The 22944-nt window shown below is 47.7% G+C and overlaps 6 protein-coding genes across 6 annotated transcripts; 3 read left to right on the plus strand and 3 right to left on the minus strand.

Moving 5' to 3' along the window:
• Window positions 1-304: 304 nt before the first annotated feature.
• PFICI_14641 (uncharacterized protein) lies at window positions 305-1656 on the plus strand (the record flags this gene model as incomplete). Its single annotated transcript, XM_007843222.1, has 5 exons — window positions 305-457; window positions 522-626; window positions 677-1065; window positions 1135-1202; window positions 1253-1656. The coding sequence occupies 5 exons, from the start codon at window positions 305-307 to the stop codon at window positions 1654-1656; spliced, it is 1119 nt and encodes a 372-aa protein (XP_007841413.1).
• Window positions 1657-3129: 1473 nt separating this feature from the next.
• On the plus strand, window positions 3130-6654 carry PFICI_14642 (uncharacterized protein; the record flags this gene model as incomplete). Its single annotated transcript, XM_007843223.1, has 5 exons — window positions 3130-3132; window positions 3188-3246; window positions 3318-3903; window positions 3968-4142; window positions 4334-6654. 5 exons carry the CDS (start codon window positions 3130-3132, stop codon window positions 6652-6654), a joined length of 3144 nt encoding a protein of 1047 aa, XP_007841414.1.
• Window positions 6655-7528: 874 nt separating this feature from the next.
• On the minus strand, window positions 7529-13547 carry PFICI_14643 (uncharacterized protein; the record flags this gene model as incomplete). The annotated part of the gene is made up of 9 exons (XM_007843224.1): window positions 7529-7981; window positions 8057-8365; window positions 8426-9363; window positions 9510-10105; window positions 10159-10572; window positions 10626-12328; window positions 12386-12897; window positions 12970-13304; window positions 13363-13547. The coding sequence occupies 9 exons, from the start codon at window positions 13545-13547 to the stop codon at window positions 7529-7531; spliced, it is 5445 nt and encodes a 1814-aa protein (XP_007841415.1).
• A 2292-nt stretch (window positions 13548-15839) lies between these two features.
• Window positions 15840-17644, minus strand: PFICI_14644 (uncharacterized protein; the record flags this gene model as incomplete). Its single annotated transcript, XM_007843225.1, has 6 exons — window positions 15840-15857; window positions 15908-16236; window positions 16290-16576; window positions 16646-16878; window positions 16941-17000; window positions 17060-17644. 6 exons carry the CDS (start codon window positions 17642-17644, stop codon window positions 15840-15842), a joined length of 1512 nt encoding a protein of 503 aa, XP_007841416.1.
• A 328-nt stretch (window positions 17645-17972) lies between these two features.
• Window positions 17973-18383, minus strand: PFICI_14645 (uncharacterized protein; the record flags this gene model as incomplete). The annotated part of the gene is made up of 1 exon (XM_007843226.1): window positions 17973-18383. One exon carries the CDS (start codon window positions 18381-18383, stop codon window positions 17973-17975), a length of 411 nt encoding a protein of 136 aa, XP_007841417.1.
• Window positions 18384-20669: 2286 nt separating this feature from the next.
• On the plus strand, window positions 20670-21662 carry PFICI_14646 (uncharacterized protein; the record flags this gene model as incomplete). Its single annotated transcript, XM_007843227.1, has 4 exons — window positions 20670-20773; window positions 20820-21057; window positions 21114-21257; window positions 21330-21662. The coding sequence occupies 4 exons, from the start codon at window positions 20670-20672 to the stop codon at window positions 21660-21662; spliced, it is 819 nt and encodes a 272-aa protein (XP_007841418.1).
• Between the last annotated feature and the right edge of the window lie 1282 nt (window positions 21663-22944).

Raw genomic sequence — 22944 nt, forward strand, 5'->3', positions numbered from 1 at the left:
ATTTAGTAGGTAGGGTTCATGGATGTAGATGCTTTGATGAGCCCAATCATGGTTCGGTGGAGAACCGCTAGCACCTCTGGAAACTTGAAAAGTCGACATCCAGCCACTCACAAAGTGCAAACAAGCCATGACTCGAAATTTCCCCTTGCTTTGGTTTACTCGGGAAGATTTACACCCAGCGCACTATACTACTGTATATATCCCCACACATAAGTTCGCGTCCGTCCATCAAACAAATCTTTCAGCATTGTGAGAAAACACCACTCGTCATGCTGCGTGGTCATCACATCGCACCATCACAGCCATGAGTGACGAGGAAGATCGCAGTAGAGGGGTGCTCGGCGTCGCCATCACCTTCCTCGCCCTCACTTGGATAGTGGTGCCTCTTCGAATCTATGTGCGCACCGTGGTGACCAAAGCCTTTGGGACGGATGATGTTTTACTACTCATTACCCAGGTAAACAAGGGACCCTTCAGTCCACAGTCACATAAAGATGTCACCCAGCTGATCCAACTCGCAGGCTCTCTTCACGACCTATCTTTCTGCCCAGCTTGGAGGTTGGTATTGGGGTACAGGCAGGCACAGGGACAATCTCACACCTGAAGCCAATACAAATGCGCTCAGGGTACGTAGCAAACTGGTGGACTGCTGACGCCATGGCTAATTGTGTGATAGTTCTGGTTCATCTGCGAGATCTTCTACGTCCTCACGGCTACATTCATCAAGCTCGCTGTCGGCTTGTTCCTGATTCGTCTCTCCGTCATCAAGATGCACATTTGGTTCCTTCGTATCCTCATGGTTGGAAGTGTTGTTTTTGGATTCGCCTACCTCATGGTTGTCCTGTTTCAATGCCGGCCGATCAGCACATTCTGGTTGGAGGCGCCAGGCACCCCCGGCAAATGCCTGGACAACAATCCCGTCGCCATTACCACATACATTGCATCAGTCGTCAACTGTCTTGCCGACTGGGCCTTTGGTATATTACCAATGTTTATCGTCTGGTCTCTAAATATGAACAAGAGGTCAAGAATCATTGCCATGGGTATCCTCGGCTTTGCTTCCATGTATGTCACCGTGGTTTCGAACCAGTCAACTTGAAGGCGATGGATCACCCAACTGACCAATTCTCTTAGCGCGAGTACCGCGACGATTGTACGATGCTTTTATATTAAAGACATGCTCAACGGCCAAGACTTTCTTTGTAAGTCAGACGAACCTCACCAAGACAGAACACCAACTAATTCCATACAGGGGCCACGACAAACTTTGCCATCTGGAGCACAGTCGAACCAGGTGTTGGCATTATTGCGACCTCTATCGCGACACTGAGACCGATCCTGAGGGGCTTCCTGGCCCTCTTTGGTATATCCACAACTTCGCGGTCAAGGGCGACTCCATGGACGCCCTCACGCGGCTACATCAAGACTGATGATCAGTCCATATCCAATTTAAGGCCGGATATCGGCGCAAGCACTTCAACTGCAGCTGGCGGCCCAAGGAGGCAGGCCCAAAATAACTATGCAGAGGACGAACACAGCACAAGTGACCTCATCGAGTTGTCGGGCATTGTAAGGACAGTGGAGGTGTCACTTTCAAGAGACAATGACGACGTGACGCCGCAGCCAATTCTTGTTGGCAGCAAAGCATATCAGTAATGCAAGGAGTTTGATATATCAGACCAAATAAAACAAAAATGATAATAAAAATAACAAGACCCTTCCTACGAACTCTCCGGCTGGTACGATTACTGCAACCCGTCATCTTTTTTCTTTCTTTATCAACTAGCAATTTGTCGTCAATTGCTACCTCGATCATTTTGACCCGAGATCCGGCCAGCCTCGCGCTATGCTTCCGAGTTGCCACTCATTGTCTCTATTGAATCCCTGTGTAAGTAGGCGACTAAAGCGCCACCTCGGAGCAAGACAAGATCCACTTGACAATATCGTTCCATACAACAAGGCATCGGAACGGGTCCTGACTATTGTTCCATAATAAAGACGATGCAAACATGCTACTGTATGAATTTAACATACTGCACTGCATGCCTGCCTAGTCAGCACTCACTTCTATTTCCATCTTGTTTTTTTTTTAAAAAAAAAATTATGGACGTATACTTCTAAGCTGGGCGTGGCCCGGGGATTCCCGAGAAGGTACCACGAGACTGCGGGATCCCCCCATAGGGATCCCGTGGGACCCAATCAGTCAGCCCAGCACCCATCGTCAACAATACACCCTCATCATGTTATAATTCTTGTGTCTATCGGTTTCCAATCTAGGCGCTTCCATGCAATATGCAAGCCGAGCCAGGTTCCATGCAATGTCAGCGGAAGAAAATACCGTACATGCGAATGATCCCACTCATTACCCAGTTTGGTCGGATTATTGCTGACTGTTGCGTTCTCTGTCTCCCAGTCAGCCTGCGAGGCTCTCATGCTTGCAAAGTCTGAATTCTCGCCTTATGATTCGAAGATAGCGGGCCTATACTGTACGTATATTCGGTATTAATTGCTAGGCTAGCATGGCCCTGCATTGAGTCTGTCGCGTTTTCGTGTCGTGTTCTTTTTCGAGATGAACGACCAAAGTAATAGCCGTGTGATGCACCGCCGGAAAAGCCAAGACTGCAGTGTGCACAATAGTATTGATGTCTGCAAGCCGTAATATTGCCACTATTGTGACTGCGATACAAGAGATCAGAAGCATAAATGACTGCTACCCAACTCAAGAGGTCGTGTCACTTGAAACTAGACAGTAAAAACTCTGTTGAGGGCTGCCTGTATCTCTGGAGGTGGCCGGCCCGGTGAACGCTGCTGCCTGTCCCATGTGCTACGCCAACTGGGAAAAATGTGCCTCATTCACGATCAGGTGTGCTGTATAATTATTTTATTGCATATTGCCTATCTAATGAATAGGGCAATTGTCCTCTGATATGCATTTGCAAATGTATTTACTCGGGTCGAAAATCATGGCCAAGCACTGTATTATTGGATGGGAGGCCCGTGCGGGGTCGACAGGCTTTTTTATTAATTGCACAAGGCTGCCGTTTATTAAAATTTCGAGGTTTACTTCATTTTATCATTTGAAATAGATTTTCTTGTGGTGAATCTAACACAAGAGGTATCATACGAATCATGGTAAGCACTTCCATGTGTGGCCGAATATAACACAAAGAACTGACGCGACTGGCAGCCCCTGCGACAGCTCTTCGACCCCAGCAGCGCTACTACTAGCGGCAAAGCTAAAGTAGAGTTAGCACCCTTTCCCCCTTCCGTCTGACCAAGGTTTTCTTCCTCCACTAACGACTATACACATCGTCTAGTCTCATTGCGGTCCACGGCCTCAACCCTCGGAGCAAGAAGGATGCCGACCACGCGTTTGATACCTGGCGGACGCCGGCCGGTGAAACGGGGCGGCTGTGGCTGCGCGACGACTTGCCATGCGTCCTGCCAGACACGCGCATTTGCCTATACGAGTACAACGCAACAGCGGTCTACGGGAAAGACCGAGACACGTTTGTCGGTAAGGCAAACGAGCTGCTGGAGGCAATCCGGATAGAAAGGGACGAGGATGAGGACCGACCAATCATATTCCTAGGTCACAGCATGGGCGGCCTGCTGATTAAACAGGCCTTGATCAATGCACACAACAACCCAAAGTATACCTCCATCAAGAGTGCGACTAGTGGTCTAGTCTTCTTTGCGACGCCGCACAACGGAGGAGACTGGAAGTTGGTCAGCCTTGGTGGGGTGGCGGCAAAGATTGCGACGCGGTCAGGATTTCAGAAAGGCGATGATGTGATTGAAGTCTTGAAGAAGGGCAGCATGTTTTCGGACATCATGGAGGAACAGTGGCGACATCAGCTACTGATGTATGATATTGTGTCGTTCTGGGGATCGGAAGATGACGTGAGTTGACACGAATCGTCTACCCTGACGCACTTGCAAGATGGCGCGCTGACTGATCTTCTAGATTGTCCCCCGGGAGAGTGCACGGTTCGGCCTGCCGGGGGATCGGGAGAATGTCGTGAAGCTAAATGCCGACCATGGTAGCGTATGCAGGTTCGGGTTAGGCCAGACGGACCTGGACAACTTGAAGCTGGTTCGTGGCAATATCCGGGACGTGTACCGTAATGCACTGAAGACGCGTGAGTTTCCTGTCATATCTTCTGTGCTGGAAGACGGAAATGACGTTGCCGAAAAGGAGCTGCAGAGGCGACTAGTTGATCTGAAAAGAGTTCGGATGTAGTATCAAGTCGAGAGGAATGGAACAAGACCATGCTTTTCTATCTTTCTTATTGTGTTGCTGAATATCCTGTGCTAATAACACAATCTTCAGGTGCATCACCACCCGGGGAAAGCGGAGAAATCCACCGGCGACATCACTATATTCCACTGACTCAGAACCGCAAATTTACCGGACGGACCCAAGTGCTTGAACGGCTCCAAGAAAAGCTTTTCATTGAGCCAGACTGCCAGAAGCTCGTAGTGCAAGGCCTAGGAGGCGTGGGCAAGACGCAAGTAGCATTACAGTATGCATTTTGGGTAAAGGAACATCAGCCAGACTACTCTGTTTTGTGGGTTCCGGCATACAGTCGTACAGGCTTCGACCAGGCATACATGGAGATTGCCAGGCGCCTAGGTATACAAGCAACCGGCAAGGACCAAGACGCTCGAGAGTTGGTGAGACGACGTTTGGAGTCAGAAGACAGCGGCAAGTGGTTTCTCGTCGTCGATAATGTTGACGACGTAGACATTTTGTACGGACAAGCCGGCTCCAACTCCAACCCCAACTCCGATGCGGCATCCGAAGATGGTATACATCAGTACCTGCCAGAAAGCCAGAATTGCGTCCTTCTGTTCACCACGCGCTCGCCGGACGTGGCTGTCGAGATTGCTGGCCCCGATGTGATTGACCTAGAAGAAATGAGCTCCGAGGAAGCTGTCGGCCTTTTGACGACATTGTTACGTCGGCAGGAGCTCCTTCGGGATAAGACAATCGTTGCAAAGCTCCTGCAGGAACTTGCGTATTTGCCGCTGGCCATTGCGCAGGCTGCTGCCTATCTTAACCGGAACCGGCAATCGTCCATCAGCTCTTACCTCAAGCTATTGCATGGCACCGAGGAGGACATAATAGGCCTACTGAGCCGGGAATTCCGAGATGGCTCTCTATTCCAGGCATCGCAGCGGGCGGTGGCGACGACCTGGATGGTCTCGTTTGATCTTATCTCTGTTTCGGATGATGCAGCTATAAAACTGCTTTCATTTATATCCTGCATCGAGCCAAAGAGCATTCCCCTCTCGCTCCTACCGCAGAATAAGTCGGCGGAAGAGAGACAACACGCGATCGGAACGCTGTGTGGGTATGCGTTTCTGGTCGCTAGAGAAGATGAAGAAATGTTTGATATGCATAGGCTGGTGCATATGGCGACAAGGATATGGAACCAACGACATGATCGAATAAAGGAAGTGACGCTGGGTGCTCTCCATCAACTGAACGCAGTGTTTCCACCGATCGATACGGCCAATTGGGAACGCTGGAGAGTCTATCTGCCGCACGCCGTACGAGCGCTTGGCGAGAGCAAGGGGCACTGTGTTCAGGAGAGATATGACTTATTGAATCGAGTGAGTCCATACTTCTTTGAAGAAAGACGGTTCAAGGAAGTGTTACCGGCTTTGGATGAGGCAGCCAGTTGGAGGAGGAATGCAATGCCTGATACGAATCCGGATCGACTCACGACAGAACACTGGCTCGCAAATGCATACCTGGAAAATAGGCGAATCAACGAAGCGATTGTGTTATTAGAGCATGTCGTCGCGCTTCGGGAACATATGCTAGACGAGAGGGATCGCTCTCGGCTACTTTCACAATACCAGCTCGCAAGAGCATATCTGGCTTCAAGACGCATCAAGGAGGCGATTGTAATATTTGAGCATGTGGTGGCGGTTCGGGAGAAGACACTGGATGAGAGGGACCACAAACGACTAGACTCACAACATGAGCTTGCGCGAGCATACCTGGAAGACAGACGAATCAAGGAGGCAATTGTAATATTCGAGCACGTGGTGGCGGTTCGAGATCAAATGCTGGATGAGAGGAGTCAACATCGACAAGGCTCACAACACATGCTTGCACGGGCATACCTGGATGACAAGCGGGCCGCAGAGGCAGTCGTGATATTGGAGCATGTGGTAGCGGTTCAAAGGCAGACGCTGGACGAAACGGATCTTTTTCGACTGGCATCAGAACATGTGCTTGCGCGGGCATATTTGAACAACAGGCGGATCAAAGAAGCGATCGTAATGTTTGAGTACGTGGTAGAAGGCTTCAAGCAAGCGCTGGAAGAAAAGGATATCTATCGACTAAAATCACAACGCGAGCTCGCACGGGCGTATTTGGATGATGGGCGGATCAAAGAAGCGGTTGTGATGTTAGAGTACGTGGTGGCGGCTTTTGAGCAAACACTGGATAGGAGGGATTTTGATCGGCTGGTGACAGAACACGTGCTCGCACGAGCATACCTGGCGGATGGAGAGGTTCAGAAAGCGGTCGCCCTCCTTGAGCATGTTGTGGCCATGAAAGCAGAAACTCTTGCGCCCAACGATGACAGTCGACTTCTTTCAGTAGCATTGCTAGCAGATGCTAGAAAAGCGCTATAAGCGCAATTCTTTTCCTTTTCTTACTAAGGGGGTCTAGCATGTACAATATGATACGTGGCCAGAAGATTTGATTCATTATCCCCTTTTCTGGAGAAACATGAGTCCAAGCGAGTGATACAAATCTTGACCTCTACTTCTGTTGATGACAGTATATATAGAGTCAGCTGTCATCAGGCCCGTGTACAGGGACAAAACATAAGTTAGTCATAAAACTCTTGCACTTTGTCTGGTCGTTGGAGCTCGTCATCCACACCTAGGGATACCGTGTTTACGGTACTTGAGGATGACATTCAGTGCTCTGGTCGACTTTGGCTCCATCTCGCCGATATCGTCATCTTAACTCTTAAGAAGCGACTGGCGCATTTTCTCGTGCCTCATGTCTTTCAAAGTGCTTTCCGATTGCATATCCAGAAAATTGGTCATGTGATCAGGTTTTACTTTAGCAAGAAAGTAAACAGCGTGTTGCTTCGCAGGCCCTCTTGTTTGTGAACTACCATGTCCCCGCACTGTCATTAAAGCTGTATAGCTGGCGGAGCAAAGACCTTGGGCAGGCGGAGCGACACGACCAGTCTCTCATAACAAAGAAAAAAAAAATCAAAATGGTTTTCAAATACAAAGTGAATGTTTGTAAAACTGACTCTAAAACCTTTCCTGTTGCTTCCTGTTGTATATCTGCAGGATGGCTGGGCCATCCAAATAAGCCAGCACCTCTCCAAATCTAAGAGGCGGTTAATATAGATCAATGCGTTACACAATTGACACCCATGTCAGTCAAGTTTGAACCGCGATAGGAACAAACCTCCTTGATCAACACATAACAATAATTTAGGGTTGTGGGTGATCACAAAATTCAAAATTAACAACTAGATACTCGCTAGTGCCGCCCAGATGGTGTAGTCGCGCGTGCAGAGACAATGTTTCCACGGGTAGTGCTAGCTTCTTGATAACTCTGAAGCCGCAGTTCCTCAACAGAGAATTTCTGGTATGGTATTTGGAACCCGATATGTTGGTAGGACACCACACCAAGGGAGCCAGATTCTTTTTGAATCGTTGGAGAGAACAGTGTGTTCAAAGTCCCAGGCGCGGAGTTGAATTTGAATGACGGCACAGTTCCACTGTTGGATGCCTGCGACCAACCCTGTGATGCGCCGGAGCTTCCGCCGAAACCGGGTGAGACAGAATAGGTCTCAACAGTAAAATTCAGCTTGGCTGTCTGTCTCATGTATTCAGGGTCCACGTATATCACCAAGCCCATTTGCTCGCTTCCGAGATTCGACACCCTGAAGATGACGTATATTTCTGCGTCCATGTTGGATTTTGACTGCATCTATATGTCCGCAGCTTGTTAGTACAAAGGTTTAGACCAGTCAGAGGATACGCGTTTGTAAAGAACTTGACTTACCCTGCTGAATTGGCTTTTACTCATGTAGAAAGGCGTCTCATGCGGGCCAGTAGTGGTCTTCACCTCGATATAATACGACGGGCGACGACTTGTCCAGATCTTTTTGTCGAGATATCCCAATGTTATGAGTTCACTTGTCAGAGTACCAGACACATCCCAATACACGATATCCGCCGTTTCCCTCCCATTCCAGGGTATCAAATCCGAGTAGGATGGATGCTGTCTCACATACTTCCTGATGGTACTCAACCAGTTCAACCTTCCGAAGCCTGGAAGCACTGATTTCATCTTGGAGAGGAGCTCAAAGACCTATGTTGCGTTAGATGATTCCAGAATTGACCAAAAAAGACAACCGCAAAGTCAACATACATAAAGCTCGCCAGCAGCACCAATCATTCTGTCTCTTTCGAGTTTGCTGCTGCTCAAGAATTCGATCTTAGTATTTGCATCTCGCCTTGGGTAAACCCCATTTGCATCAGGAGGGGGAGATATCGTGGATGAGCTTCTCGCATTTGGGAAGTATGAACGTCCTGCTATCTCAATCACTTTTGATAGCAGTGCAATGTAGTTACTCATTTCACGTTCTTCACTCGAACTGGGCCCTTGTACACTGACAAGCTGACCAGTATGTACCAAAGTTGATGATGATGTCCCGACTCCAGACGACCTAAATACTCCAGAGAATCTGGGTAGCAAGGACATGAAGGTGCCATTGGATGGACTAGGTGATATTTGCCCGGACACATCTGCTACATGCTGGGTTCCGCTGGGTTGTAAGCAAGGTACTGCAAGCGAGGATGGAGTTGATTTTGGTGAGGATTGAACAGACACATCGCTACCTGAACCCGACCCCTCAAGATTATCGAAGACCAATGGCGCATTTCTACCACCACTGGGAGTGGGAGGTCTGTGGGAAGGTTGTGATGATGGTTCCGTGGCTTGTGCTGCAGCTTTCTGCACAGGCTCATAGTCGTCGGGAAAGGAGAGCTCCGCTATGCCGGAACCCTCCAAGATAGCTTCTGTATTGTCACAGGAAACATTGAGAGTCTGCATGATTATGCTGACGCATGTTGTGCTCTCCATTGTTGGCAGGGAACGGCCGTCCTGTTCCATGAACCAGTCATAAAGACGCTGCGGAAGTGTTTGTGAGTAGCACAGTTGTTGCTGTTTGCGATCTCGCGGAATATAAACCCGAAGGACATCTTCGCTTGCATCGATATGAAGGTGACTTTGGGAGGTCTTGACGATCACGGTAGATGTGCCTTGCTGGAGATGAAGTTCCGTGGCGATTCCATCCGTCTCAACGACTTGTGCACTTTTTAAAACCTCGTAAAAAGATTTTGGGTTGGTTCGAGCCTTTGGACTTTTGAAGTGCGTTGCAATTCTGTACATTTTTCTTCTTTAGCTCATGGCGAGAAAAGTATAGGGAAACGAGGTACTTGCCGGCAAATACCATGAGCTCTGGGCCCTATGTCGCGATGCGGATCCGACAGTGTTGTTTCACTACCACCTATGATGGCCGATACTTCCTTGGCGGCTACTGACGTGTATCGTGTATCGAGGCCTGCCCACTTGAGTGTTGACCGAAGCTGGTAGACCTCTTCGAAACTGTGATCAAGCAAAGATGCTTTCCCTGCGAATAAGAGACCGTGCGGCCGTCGATCAATTATCGCAAAGGGGGATGTGCCGCAGCAAAGCTCAACGTGTCCACTGGCGTGTTTGACAGGGAAAAGGCGCCTCTTTAGCAGTGGTGTAGGGTCCGGCTTCTTGTCGGTTTGCGACAGGAGGGAATGGAAAGCAGCCCATGTTGACTTGACTTCGGAAATTGGTGGCTTATCTGAGGCTCCCAATTTTTTGAGTTTGTCATAAGCCATTTGCAAGGTAAGGGTTGTCACCCCAAGCTCCTTCACAAATAGACCCGCCAAATCTGGATATATATCATTCAAGATAACTTTGCCTTCTATATCTGTCGCACTTGACCATAGACAGTCTTCAATCTTGTGCCATGAGTCTGCAGCAAATATAAAGGCCTCATTTCCAAAGATGCCCCTAGATCAAACTGTTAGCTAATTCTGGAGCAGGCGACCACGTATAGGACATACAAAAGATCTTGTTTGCAGGATGTATCAGAAGAAGATATCAGTTTCTCCAAATGATTGTAAACATCTGTTGCTGCTCTGGTGGTATAACAACCGTCGTCTTCGTAGAGAATGTCTTTGTGCTCTTGACTCATTTCAGCGTGGTATAGCAGTTCATCGAGTATATCGGTCAAGGTAAAGTCCTTGATACCTAGAATATTTTGAAGGAACTTCTTCAAAGCTGCGCTGTCAATCTCAGTCTCGGTTAGAACCTCACCGAACAAGTGGGCTAGCGGTTCCAGTGTCCATGCTGTCAACGGAGCATCCCAACGACATTCGTTTGGCTGCAACCATCTGCCTCCTTGGAATGTACGGCCAGGAACTAGCAACAAGCCTTTGTATGAGTTTCCGTCGGCAGGATCAACATCAAAGTATGCTCTGTATGACGTCAATGAGAAGGGATTGGAGGAAAGGTACTAGATTCGGCTTACCGAATTACTTGCTTCTGAGCTTTCCTGATGTCTGAGTCAGGCGAGTCCCGGCTTTTCCGGTAGATGGTTTCATATAGCATGTAGACTTTCTTCGATATCTCCATGTCGGGTTTCGGATACCGTGTGGCAAGGACTGACAGAATCGCCAAGTAAAACTCGACATCATCCCGTGTGCGCACACCAAAGGTTCCATTGAGAAAGGTCCATTTCGACAGATCATCTGGTTCCAGAGTATCACTCAAATCGAGAAAGGGAAATTCATCCGTGCCTGCCTCACCCAAATACTCTATCGCCCGCGCTTTGAGTTCCGGCATTGGAAGAAAACTGTTTTTTAGTTGGGCAGTACAACCTTTCATAGTTAACACAACTCGGCTGAGTTCATCCCTGATTTCCTGACATTGCTGCACTTCATTCTTGATGTCATTCCAATAGTGTCCAAGTATTCCCAGGAGCTTGCCGCTATTATGCTCAATGATATGTCGGAACATGTCAGTAAGGGAACCGTTCGCGATTAGTTTTGGTTTGTCAAGAACGCCAAGTGATGTTCGCAACCAGAACGTCCAAGGTACACTAGCTTCACGACCCGATGCTGGTTGTGGGGCATTCTCCAGATAATACGGATCCAGAAAAGCTACCGAAAACTTGGGTAAGTTTTCAAGCAGTTTTGCTAAGCCGAATTTGTGGTTGTCCTTGATGTACACATCCTGGGCTTGAGGTGCAATCAGCAGGCCCTCCTGTGTAAGGACTCTGATGAAACGCAACTCGCTCGGCTTGTCAACAGCTCCACCCTGTGTGAGATATAAGAAAGAAAGATGGGGCAGAGATATTCCAACTTGTTCAGTTGTGTTGGTTCCAAATAACCTTGACCTGTTGATGACGCTTGGGTACTGGTCAAGAATCAATTGTCGCACCGCTTGAACAGAAAGTTTCTTTGCTCCCAGATTCAAAAAGAGTTTTCTTCTCTCCGCATTAAGAGTGGCGTTCCCATCGATAATATTAAGATCTAGGGAACTCGGAATGTTTTCACCGTTGGCAGTTGGAAAGACGAGTGGCGATCCGGTCTGCCCTGCGGGAATCCATTTTCCACCCTGAACCGGAATCAGCCTGAAATCGAAGATTCTTTTCCGATGTTTCTCTGCAAAACTCTTGAATGGGCGGTTCAGAACCTGTGCTGTTCTGGTATGCCATGATGGTGATGACTGCGGTGATTTGAATCGCGACGTATCCCGTGCCAAATCAGCCTCGACCCGATCCAAAAACTGGGTCATATGAAAGTTTCGGAGGCCCCAACCTCTCAGATATGAAGAAATGGTGGAGAGATCGTAGCCACTGGAGAGATAAACCTCCGGATCAATGTCTTCCAGAAGCGGCTCACCGAGTTCGTCAAGAGCATCATCTGTGAGGTTGCACAGCTGGTCTATCCTTTTCAGAGGACCTCCGCTCTGCGGGCGCATTAATCTTTTGACTGAAACCTTTTTCTTCATATCAGCAACGACCGACTTCCAATACTTGTCCCAGGGGAAATCGTTTTCTTGAGGCAGGTACTTGATCCATTCAAACTCGAGACTCGTATCGTGGCAGAGCTCTTCCATGGCGTTAGCAAAGGTATCAGCGATATAACTGACGAGGCCGAGGTTTCTCGCAGATGTAGTTACGATATCTTGACGATTTGCTTGTGTCACGAAGTCTGAATGAATCAAAAACTAGATCTAGTCAGTTACATGACACTTTTCACGGATCTTTTCAACACTTTCACACACCTTGAAGCCCATATTGCGAATAGGAAGGAAAGCGAACACATTTTGTGTTTGTATGATGGGAATGGAGTTACGATCCAAGGGGAAGGCAAGAATGATCTCCGCAGAGCTAGTTGCAGGGGTCGTGGTGAGTTCCGATTGTACCCTGTTCTCGCTTTCGGGGATCCCATCCGCTGTATTCTTGGTGACATGATAATATGTCTCTTCTGCCGGGTTATCTGCAACAGATTTTCGCAGTGTTATACGATGTCCATGAGACAAGTTTGCCACTTCGAATGTGGTTGTGGTAGGGTTTCCATGGTGAGAGAAAATGATTTTTATGCGCCGGATCTTCCTGAGGAATAAAAGATGGGTATCCTGTATATCCTGAAACTGTTGCACAATTTGCTGATGTCGTTCCTGGATCTCCAAGGCTGAGCCTGTGTCGTGTAGGAAGAGGGTGATGCGGGTGACACGGCTGGATAGATTTGTGTCGGGATCTTCCCAGATAGGAGATATCATACCCATCCCGGAGTCTTGAGTGATGAGGGCCGATTTAATCAGTGCTAGATCGGAACAACAGTGAGTGATAATCTTGTTGCACTTACCGCCGCGACGATGGACAAATGAGAACGAAAAATTCCCAGATTGAATGTGAACCTTGTGGGCTGCCATGAACACAGATTTGAAACCAATGCCCTTTTCTCCAATGTATCCTTGTGCCCCTACCTTCGAGCTCTGACCTACCTCGCATATGGCGATCAGATCTTCTCTAGTGAATCCATCCTCATTGCACTCCAAAACGATCTTGTCAGGGAAGATTTGGAAGGATGCGTACGGCTCTATCCCATTACCTGTAGCCATTGAGTAGCTATTGTCATCAGTATTTTGTAATAATTCGAAGACGAATCGTGTGGTGCTGCTATATAAGTTCTTCGCCAGGCTGTTCGACATTTAGTATCTCTATCTCGACTAGTTATCAGCCTCGGGCTTGCACTCACGTGATGACTGATTTCCCCGACATCCGGTCTTTCTTGAGCATGACTTCAATGATTCGTTTCCGAGTCTTCTCATCCAGAGCCTGGAGCTCATCCTCGGCAAGGTATCCATGATCTTCGGAAATATCTTCAACCATTTTTTTCGCCTCTGCTATGGAGACTGGCCGACTGGACATTGCTGAAGGCATGGTGATAGATTTTGAGGCTTGAAATGAAGGAAGTGACTATATCTGACTTGAAGGGACGGTAGATGCGCGCTGATCGGCTTCTTCGACTTACAGCGACAATCGAAATCGCCACTTTGTCGTATTTTTGACTATCGCGCTACTACTTGGTTTTGATCGAATGAATTATATAGGATGGAGACAATGATATATGATTCAACAGTCCCTCATCAAGTGCGGCACAGATGAGCCCGCACAGATAGGTTCTGTTGTAAATTTCAACTTATCGAAGCCCAGCAGAGGCGCAGTGCTTCAAACAGGGGCTTTAAGATGCATCGACACGGTGAGAGCCAATAACATCAGTGCAAATTATCGTCAAGCGCTACCTTGATAGTCTGGCCAGCAGCAGCAGCCAACCTTCTTGGTATCTCGAAACAGTACCTCTAAGCGCTGGACAACTCCAACAACCGGCAGTCGGTATTGCGAATGCTTGGACCCACACTCCCCTCCCCTGGCATTCTCGGATTCTTCTGATCCTGTAAAGTTGCCTTGAAATGCCGGTACCTCCTATCAACTGGTGCAGTGTCCAGCTTTGCGTACGCTTGCTACTAACTTCGTGGCGTTAATGTGCATTAGCAGAGATATTCTGGCTAGATACACAACCCCATTATGGGTGTAAGGGATGAATAGCCCGCCACCAGAAATGAAACAAGTGGGAAGCCATGCGCAACGGCGGCCCGAGTATATGGCCTCCTCAATGTGATGTCTACCTGGGTCAGGCTGTGCCAGCACTTCACGCCTCACCACATGGTTGATTGACCGTATGACCAGGCTCCGGCCCAACTATCGACCACCAGGAAACCATAGCTTATCAGCATACCTAGGCACATAATTCGACCTTTTATCGACTGCATTCCACTTCTGCTTCCAGTAGGAATAGAGACCGACTCTTGCTCTCTCCAACTTGGCAGCGTACACCTTTTTATTCGCGCTTCTATTCACAGAATACCTAGCACATTACTGCGACCCGAAGCAGTACCATGGGTCTGCTTTGGCTTATACCACCACCATCCCTGGCCGAAAATCTATCGGCTGCAATGTGACAGTAGATACTCTGGATAGTCATTGTCATGGTCTTTTTGTCTCCCCCTTGCATAGTGATGCAGCTGTTACACTACAATATCACACCTGCGCCAAGGCCGGGCGGGTAGGATTGCAGATCCTGCGACATCCCATGCATAACAGCGGCTAGAATACCCCTGCACAGCCGTAATTCATCCAATAACCAACGGCCCGACAGTTCGGAACAGCAAAATTGACATTGCGCGGAAATCGCTTTATCCCCAACGATTCGATAGAAGTAGATTAGCAGAGCACACGTAGTGCCAGACGGTGGCTAGTGGACCCCATATACCAGGGTTTGCTGGAAGCACACACTGATGAATGCCACGGCGTCCAGAAAACTGTACGGGGGTCCTGGGGCCACCCGAGATAAGCCCGCACTGTAAGGCCAGTGCCTGGATGGTAAGTAGCAGTGACTTTACGGAAATAACGGGGAAACGAAAGTTTGAATGGAAACGATCAAGTAAGCTAGCTATAGGCCACGAGACTAATGATCATCAGGCGTTGATGATCTTCTTAATCTAGATGTTGCAAAGCATAGCAAACGTGAAATCAGAAGAGGGCGGTGAAAGATTGAATTTGTACTGGTTCGACCAACTGGTAATGATGCTTAAGAACATGCCCCACAATTAACCACCATTGTACAACCTTACAGCGGAGAGCTGTAGCAGCTGCGGGGAAAATTACCTGGGTAGTAGTACCTAGGGTGGTGCTTAGCACCTAACACGCACCTTTGAGAACTAAAGGCGGGCAATATAAATCAACACATCACACAATTACCACTGATTTCAGACCAATTCAAAGTCCAGATCCAGTAAGAAGCACCGCCCTGATTCACAATTAGTTAACATCACATACTGCACGGCCAGGCCCGAGCTTGGACCATTCCGGGACACTTAGAAGCTCATGATCAAACATGAAAGGACTCTCTTCTTTACTCTTTTTCGCTTTGTTAAGAATACTCGTAGATAGTAGGAACGAGATTGTTGAGTAAATACTTGAGCCCTTATAGCAGGCGTATCAGCAAGAGCCGATACTGCTGGTCTTTGGACTATTGGCTCAGTGGTCTTGCGCGTGATTACTAGTTACGATAAAACTAGATACAAGGAAAAAAGGTGTAGGTATAATAAAACCGAGTAACTAATTGTTATTTACAAAAGAAAATGAAATTCTTTATTTCTTATATTGGTTGAATTATGCCAAATTCGAGAGCTGAACATGTAAGAAGTTTCATCGTTCTTATCAAATTCTGTCTCGTGTACCTTTTGCTGCTGCAAATCAAAGTCTATTGTCATGTATAAGCGAGGATCATAGTTGCCGATGATTTGCTCGGCCTTGACAGATCCGCCATGTCGTCGATTCATTTTGTTGAAATGATTCATCAAAATAAAAACGAGGATAATGAACAAGACATGGAGCGAGAGCATTGCCCAGATCATGGCAGAACTTGATTGTGGGTTGGAGCTTGGCATGAGCATGAATGGACCACAGACGTGACCCAAAGCATAGCCCATTGACATGAAAGCGAGGGTAGCTTTCTTCTGAGTAGCTCCTGCGGTATTGACGCCAGACCAGGAGTATACTATAGGGACTGAGTCAATTAGCAGAATAACGTCTCCAACCCTGACAAAATCCAAACCTTACCTGATGCATGTACACTTGCTGCGAGATAGTGACCGGCGAGGACGAAGTTTGTCGACGATACTGGCTGCTGCAGTGCTCGGTGAAGAATCAAGAGACCAGTACTTGATATGCAAGAAAGTGCGATTAATACAGTTCCGAAACGAAGTTTCGTGGTCGCCAGGCCGCCACAGAAGGCCGCGATGAACTGAATCGCTCCAAATGGCAGGTTTGAAAGAGCGCGGGATGAATCGGTGGCCAAGGAAATGAGAAATCGTTGGCTGATACTTGCTGAGCCAGCGATTAGTAAACTAACCGAGTTGTTTTCAGTACATTAGCACCAGCGTATTTGTTCATTAGATCAGCACATGACAGCTTACGATGAAATAAATGTGAGGCCAAACCATAGCCAGGTCCTGACATCTTTTTTAGCTTCTTCAAAAGCTGCGTCGCTCCAGGAGATATTTCTTGGAGCTGTCAGGCGTTGCACTGCCCATGCAACCTTTTCCTCGCGGTCGCTCAGAAATTTCAGAGTCAAAGGAGATTCGCCACAAAAAATACAGGTGATAAACATGTATACACAAAAGACGAAGCATGAACAACATAGGATAACCTGGAAGCGTTAGGCCCAGATTGTAACCACGTTGCAGCGTCTTTCAGGACTAATTCACTAACCACATCAGGTCGAATCGTAGCGTCGCGCTCGACGAGGAAATACGTGATTACGCTCATTGTCTTCGAATATCAGTTGATGTTCACAACTGCTAGTATACTTGTGGAGTGTGAATTCTTACCAGATTCCCAAAGCCAATCATCGAGTACCACCAAGATAACCGTGTAGGCATCTCTTCCCTCGTCCAGTAGACCCACGTCATCCACACCAAGGCAGGAACGAAGACGACCTCGAATACGCCTTGCAAAAGTCCAGTAAGTACTGCTCCAGTGAAACTCAGATCTGGTAAGATTATTTGGCGACATCCAATAAGAACCAGACAAGCACCTAGAAACTTGTCGAGAGGGAATATGGAGTCCAACAAGATCCACGCGACAGGCAGCTGCAGCAGGATCTGGGGCAGGTGAGGCGCGGTATGGAGGCAGGAGGATTGTGTTGTGCTAAAACCCATGCTCTCCGTCAGACCGAACAAGTCAGCTTGTACAATGGCGACGGACTTTATGCCCAGCATTAGAGCTGTCATAGTCATGTATGGCAACACCTTTGTATCAAACAATTGTCTTAGTCGGAGATCATCTTGCTGGAGATGGATAAGCACGCGCTCCAAGGCACTGTCTTTTTCGGCGTCGACATCTTGTTTCCAATCGTTGGGGCTATTGGTTGGGCTGATGAGAGAGAAGCTGAACTGCTTCGGCATAGCGTTCATTGTGATATAACTGGAGTATCTCACAACCAACCATTTGTTGAGACAGCGACTGTGGGTTGTGAGAACGAATTCAGCACAGTAATTGAGAGAGGCACATTGCAGATAAACACTGCAGCCTGAGAGGTGGCTGTGCCATGTTAGGTAGAATGAGCGATGTCACGTGATAAGTTTTCAAGTGGAGTATAGATCTGTCTTGGCTTTGTCTTTACCGATGGAGTCAACTAACCTATCTAATACTGTGTTGGAGGCCGCCGGGTTTACTCAGCTGAAGCCAGGTGATGGCGTCCGTGGTGCAAAAGGCGGCCAGCCGTGACTATAGCACTCAAAATTATATCCCGCGAGCTTCTAAAGCCGCGCGCAGCCTTTGTGCAAAAGAAGTCACATATTCAGGTCCAATCATGGTATAGTGACCGCTACCAACCTCATGAAAGCGAGGTTCCGATCTGCACAAATCCTCCCAGCGGCTGAGCTGTTTATGTACCCATTCATCGCGCGAAAGTGCCGCCACTCTCAGTGGCTCTGCATGAAATATATCGATCACACTGACCGAACCTGTCGGTTCATAGTCAATGGCCATGCTCTGTAGCCCGTAAGCCACGTCAGCCCACCGAAGCAACGAAGTCTCATCTAGCACCAGCTCGCGAAATCGACCCACGTCCGCAAGCTTCATGACAGCGTGCGAAGCATCATTGCGTGCGATATCCACATTGAACGTGCCTTTCTCGAATAGATCGCGCATCTTTGCAGCTGAAATCTTGCCCAACGAACTGATAGGTATGAGGTAGAGTGAGGCCTCATGCACCGCGAAGATGCATTGTTGTGCTGCCGTGTTGACCATCATACACGAACCGATTATTCGACTATCGATATCAGCCATGTGCTTCGCCTCGAGTGGCCATTGGATCGGAATATATGCCACTGTGACTGCTATTGGCGCTATCAGGTTCATTCCCTTGTCCCTCGAAGGTCAGAAGTGAGAGAATATTTCGCAAGTACTTCAGCAAGGGGCCCATGATGTCTAGAATCAATAATATAAATAGTTTCTGCGAGACTGTTGACAAGCTGTGAGTACAAGATTTGGAAAATCTGGTTGAACAAAGCATTGAATCAATGACCAAATGTGCGTAACATCTCTTTATATCGTTAAATTGAAACGATGGGGAGCTAACTACCGTGTAAATAGTATGAAGGATGCTGCAGCTTAGGTCAGATTTACCTTGAATGGCTCTTGCCCACTTATTGCGCAGTGCGTGACTGGCTTTTGATTGCATGATCCGCTTCGTATACCGTTCCTACCAAACGATTAACCCATAGTTTTCAAAGGCTTCGCGACAACACCATTGGTGCCCTCCGTGATGACAAGGCTTGGGCATTGCGACTTGTTTTTCTCGAATAAACCCCCACATGAGATATTGTCATCTTCGGACAGTTTGAAGTCTTTTTACGGACTGCACAGTGTTATTGTCATGAACAAGAGCTGGACGTGTGTACATGCCAATTGAGCCGCATACTAGTGATGGACGCCCGCTTAGATATAGACGCTATACAATCTGTCACGGAACATTGTCGTGGAGGCAATGCTGTGCGAATGTTATGCAGGTAGTGGGCCGGCGATATGGCTTCCCAAGGTAACAATACTTAGAAAATAGGATAGCCCTAAGGCCACACCCTCCATTGATTTCTACTTCAGGTATATACAGCATGAACGTGTCACCAGAGATCTACAGGAAAATGTAGATCTTGCCATGGAGCTCGAATCGGAGTTTCCTCCCCGAGACTAGGCCCTTGGAATTGTGATGCAGACTGCCCGTTGGTGCAAGCCGCCCGTTGGTACAAACCGCCCGTTTGATGCAGGGTGGGGACGAGAGAACGAAAGGTGCGTAAACCCAGTTTGTAGCATAAAACACCAGAATACTGTGCATTGCATTCTAAGCAGATATCGCCCATCTCAAATACAAGCACACAAACATTGCTTCGCAGTCCAAATCCCTGCTGACTATCCGCTGACTCACTAAGAGCTCGATCGAGTTGAGCACGGCATCTCTTACGCCTTTATTGAATTCAATTTTATCTCGCTTGACACCACGTACGGATTTATGTAAAGAAAACTATTATGAATCCGGTATACGAGTGCAATAGACATAAGAGACCTGATGAAGAGTTTGTATCGATATATTAAACCAGGCCACTGCGCCAGCTGAACAAAATAAAAGTCTCAACTCTAAGAGATAGTCTAATACTGGATATTGACACCGATATAATAATCCTGACATGTTCTGACGTTACCCAGAGACCCCATGATCATTGTTCAGTTTGACAACACTGAGGATTTCAGATAGTGTCTTTTCCACGAGGCAAGCGCAGTTCCATAACAGCCTCATTTTCAAGAGCGTTGTAGGTGTAGGTCCGGGTCAATTCAAGACCTCCATCTTGAGCAAGCGCCTCCCAATCGCCCTTCGTTCGGTCCATACTAGCGAATGCACCTAGCATGGACACGTACGTATCTGAGGATAAGACAGTTGAAGTAAAGGAATAAATAGAATTGCAGCCGTATCCATTCTTGCAACCATCTGTAATGAACTTGAGTACGCGTATAAGAAAAAACGAAAAAAAAAAACGTAAGAACTAGGACTTAATGGCTATGGATAGTTTGTAACAGGTTTAGCATGGTGTACAGCTACCACGAAGTTCCTTCCTTTATTACGATATCTCTTTACTTGACATCTTATTCCTTCTGGTAATTCCATATACGATTTTGTGCACATATCACTCATCGCCGTCTTGGTCAAAGCTGGTTACGCAAGTCTGCAAGGCTCGATGGTTCTGGCAGGCCATCGATGTATAAAGCCAACAGTTCCTTTGCGTTTTTAAAGCTGATATCTACCACTCTTTTACCCCTCGGAGACTTCGCATTATATGATATCCACAGCTGCACAAATTGTGCAGGAGAGCTGGCCCATTAGCATCGACCTGTCTTGTTACCCCTAGTCTGAGCCCCGTCGTTTCTCCCCTGCAGTCCTTCAACATGGCTGAGATCCCTCCGGAAAAGGCTCCACAGCCGGGTCTGAACATTTTTGGCTGTGCATCTGTCAACCCTTTCAAGCTGACCATAGCAGCTGAAGAGCTTGGGTAGCACACCTAATAATCTTTCGACGCCTAACTAATATTTAAACAGCATTCCGTATAATTACGTCAACTTGGACATGGGTGCTGGCGAGCCCAAGGCCGAGTGGTACGCTTCCATCAATCCCAACGGCCGCATGCCCGCTGTGGTTCACGTCAAGGACGACGGTACAACTGTGACGGTCTTTGAAAGCGCGGCCTGTCTGCTGTATATGGCAAGCGAGTTCGATAAGGAGCATAAGTTGTCATACCCCATCGGCACGCCTGATTATTGGACTCAGCTATCCTGGGTAAGTTAATCTGCATTCACTCACAAACACGTACAAATATTTAAAATTTGGAACAGCTTTCGTGGCAGGTTGCCGGCTACGGCCCAATGATGGGACAGGCGGCCTATTTCAATCGCTATGCCACTGAACCAGTGAAGTTCGCCAGCTGGCGGTACACGGCTGAATGTCGTCGGCTCAACGACGTGCTGGATAAACGTCTGGTAAGTAAGAATCTTCTTTTGATTAGCATTTCATCATCTGTTTCCCTCGTTCTCGGCATCTAACTTGTATAGTCTGTGTCCCCATTTGTCGCTGGAAATCAGTTGACTATTGCGGATCTTGCCGTGTTCATTTTCGCCCACTCCAACAAGTGGTGCGGTATTGATATTAATCATTACCCTCATGTGAAGGCTTGGCATGATAGGATCGCGCAACGCCCTGCTATTCAAAAGGGGCTTCTAGTTCCTGTTCCTTACCCGTTTAGCGATGAGGCTGTCTCCAACCCCGATAACCAGGAGCCCTATCATATGATGAGAAAATATGGCGGCCAAATGATCAAGGGGGCAACGGCACAGTGGCAGGCAGACGTGGTAGGCGTGCCATCTGACCACTCCAACTATGAATGAAGGGCTATTATCTTACGGCTTAAAAGTGAAGATCTCTCACTTTTTTATTTTCATAGTTTGTTGCTCGTAGGTGATTACTTAACATGACATGCATAGTTTCGACATGTAAATTCAGTCTACGTCCCCTTTAGTTATAATCACTAAATTCAAGGTTCCCATGTATACGTGGAGTAGTATGCTTGTATGTCAACCTTGAATTGCCTCGTTCTCTTTACGTAAGTGATGGGCAGGCCGGAATGCCTAGACATAGCTGCGCCCAGGCTCATCCCGGGTAGCTTGAGAAATGGTGATTCGGCGAGAGGAAAATACATACCATATCACCAGCACAACAAAAGCAGGGGAAAAAAACTAAAAAACTGCCGTGGTTCCATTATTCATGGCAGTGAGCATGTGAGCCCTTTCACGGTATATTCAAACTAGTATTACATGGCTAAGATAAGCATTTCGCGCATAAACAGGCTCGTTCGAACCAGGCGGGCTTTGTGGATGTTTTGCTGCCGGGACAGTTTATCCCTCCCCCCCCCCCCCCCCTCTTGCCTTGACTTTCTCTTTCCCTCCCTCGGTCTATCTGTGTTCTTTCTTGCCCTCTTGTTAGAAAATGGTGGGGCAAAGGACGCAGGGAAGGCGTTGGTAGGAGCGCTCATTAATTTAGATTAGATCATCTCAATTGGGCCACGGCTTTACATAGTAGGGCCAACGGCTCATGCACATGTGCGCCCCCACCGTAGTTACCTACATAGGTATGTAGATACCGAGCCATGGAAGAGCCCCTAACCTCATTTACACAATAGGCTGCAATAATAAGATACCATACACCCACCTCCTTTACAATTTGCTGCATATTGACTCCAAGGTTCTCCTTTATTACTAGGATTAATGAAACACTCATACTACTTCCTGGCGCTTACCAGGAGTTTAAGTCGATGCATCCCAGCCGTTGATTTGTTTTAGTTTAGGTGGGTGTGCAGGGAAGAGAGCTAAGGCAGGTGACGCACTGCAACTAAAAGGCTCGGGACGATCCTAGCTCGATGTAGATTGTAAGGCTGAGTGAGCACCACGGTACAAAGATGTCTCAATGCTTTGCCGCATCTCAACGGATAGGGCAATTCTATCTGTAGGTCAAAGAAACTGGCCAGATGACAGTCCTGGGTGGGGGGACAAGCTGCGGCATTCACACTCTGAAATCAGCTTAATATGAAATTCTTGGGCCTATTACTGGTGGGATAAGTATCCTGGCCCTGCACCAAACATGTTGTTCTGAGGCGTGTTTGGTTGCAGTCAT

The sequence above is a fragment of the Pestalotiopsis fici genome (assembly GCF_000516985.1).
Source record: "Pestalotiopsis fici W106-1 unplaced genomic scaffold PFICI_Scf_13, whole genome shotgun sequence".
Classification (NCBI taxonomy): Eukaryota; Fungi; Ascomycota; class Sordariomycetes; order Amphisphaeriales; family Sporocadaceae; genus Pestalotiopsis; species Pestalotiopsis fici.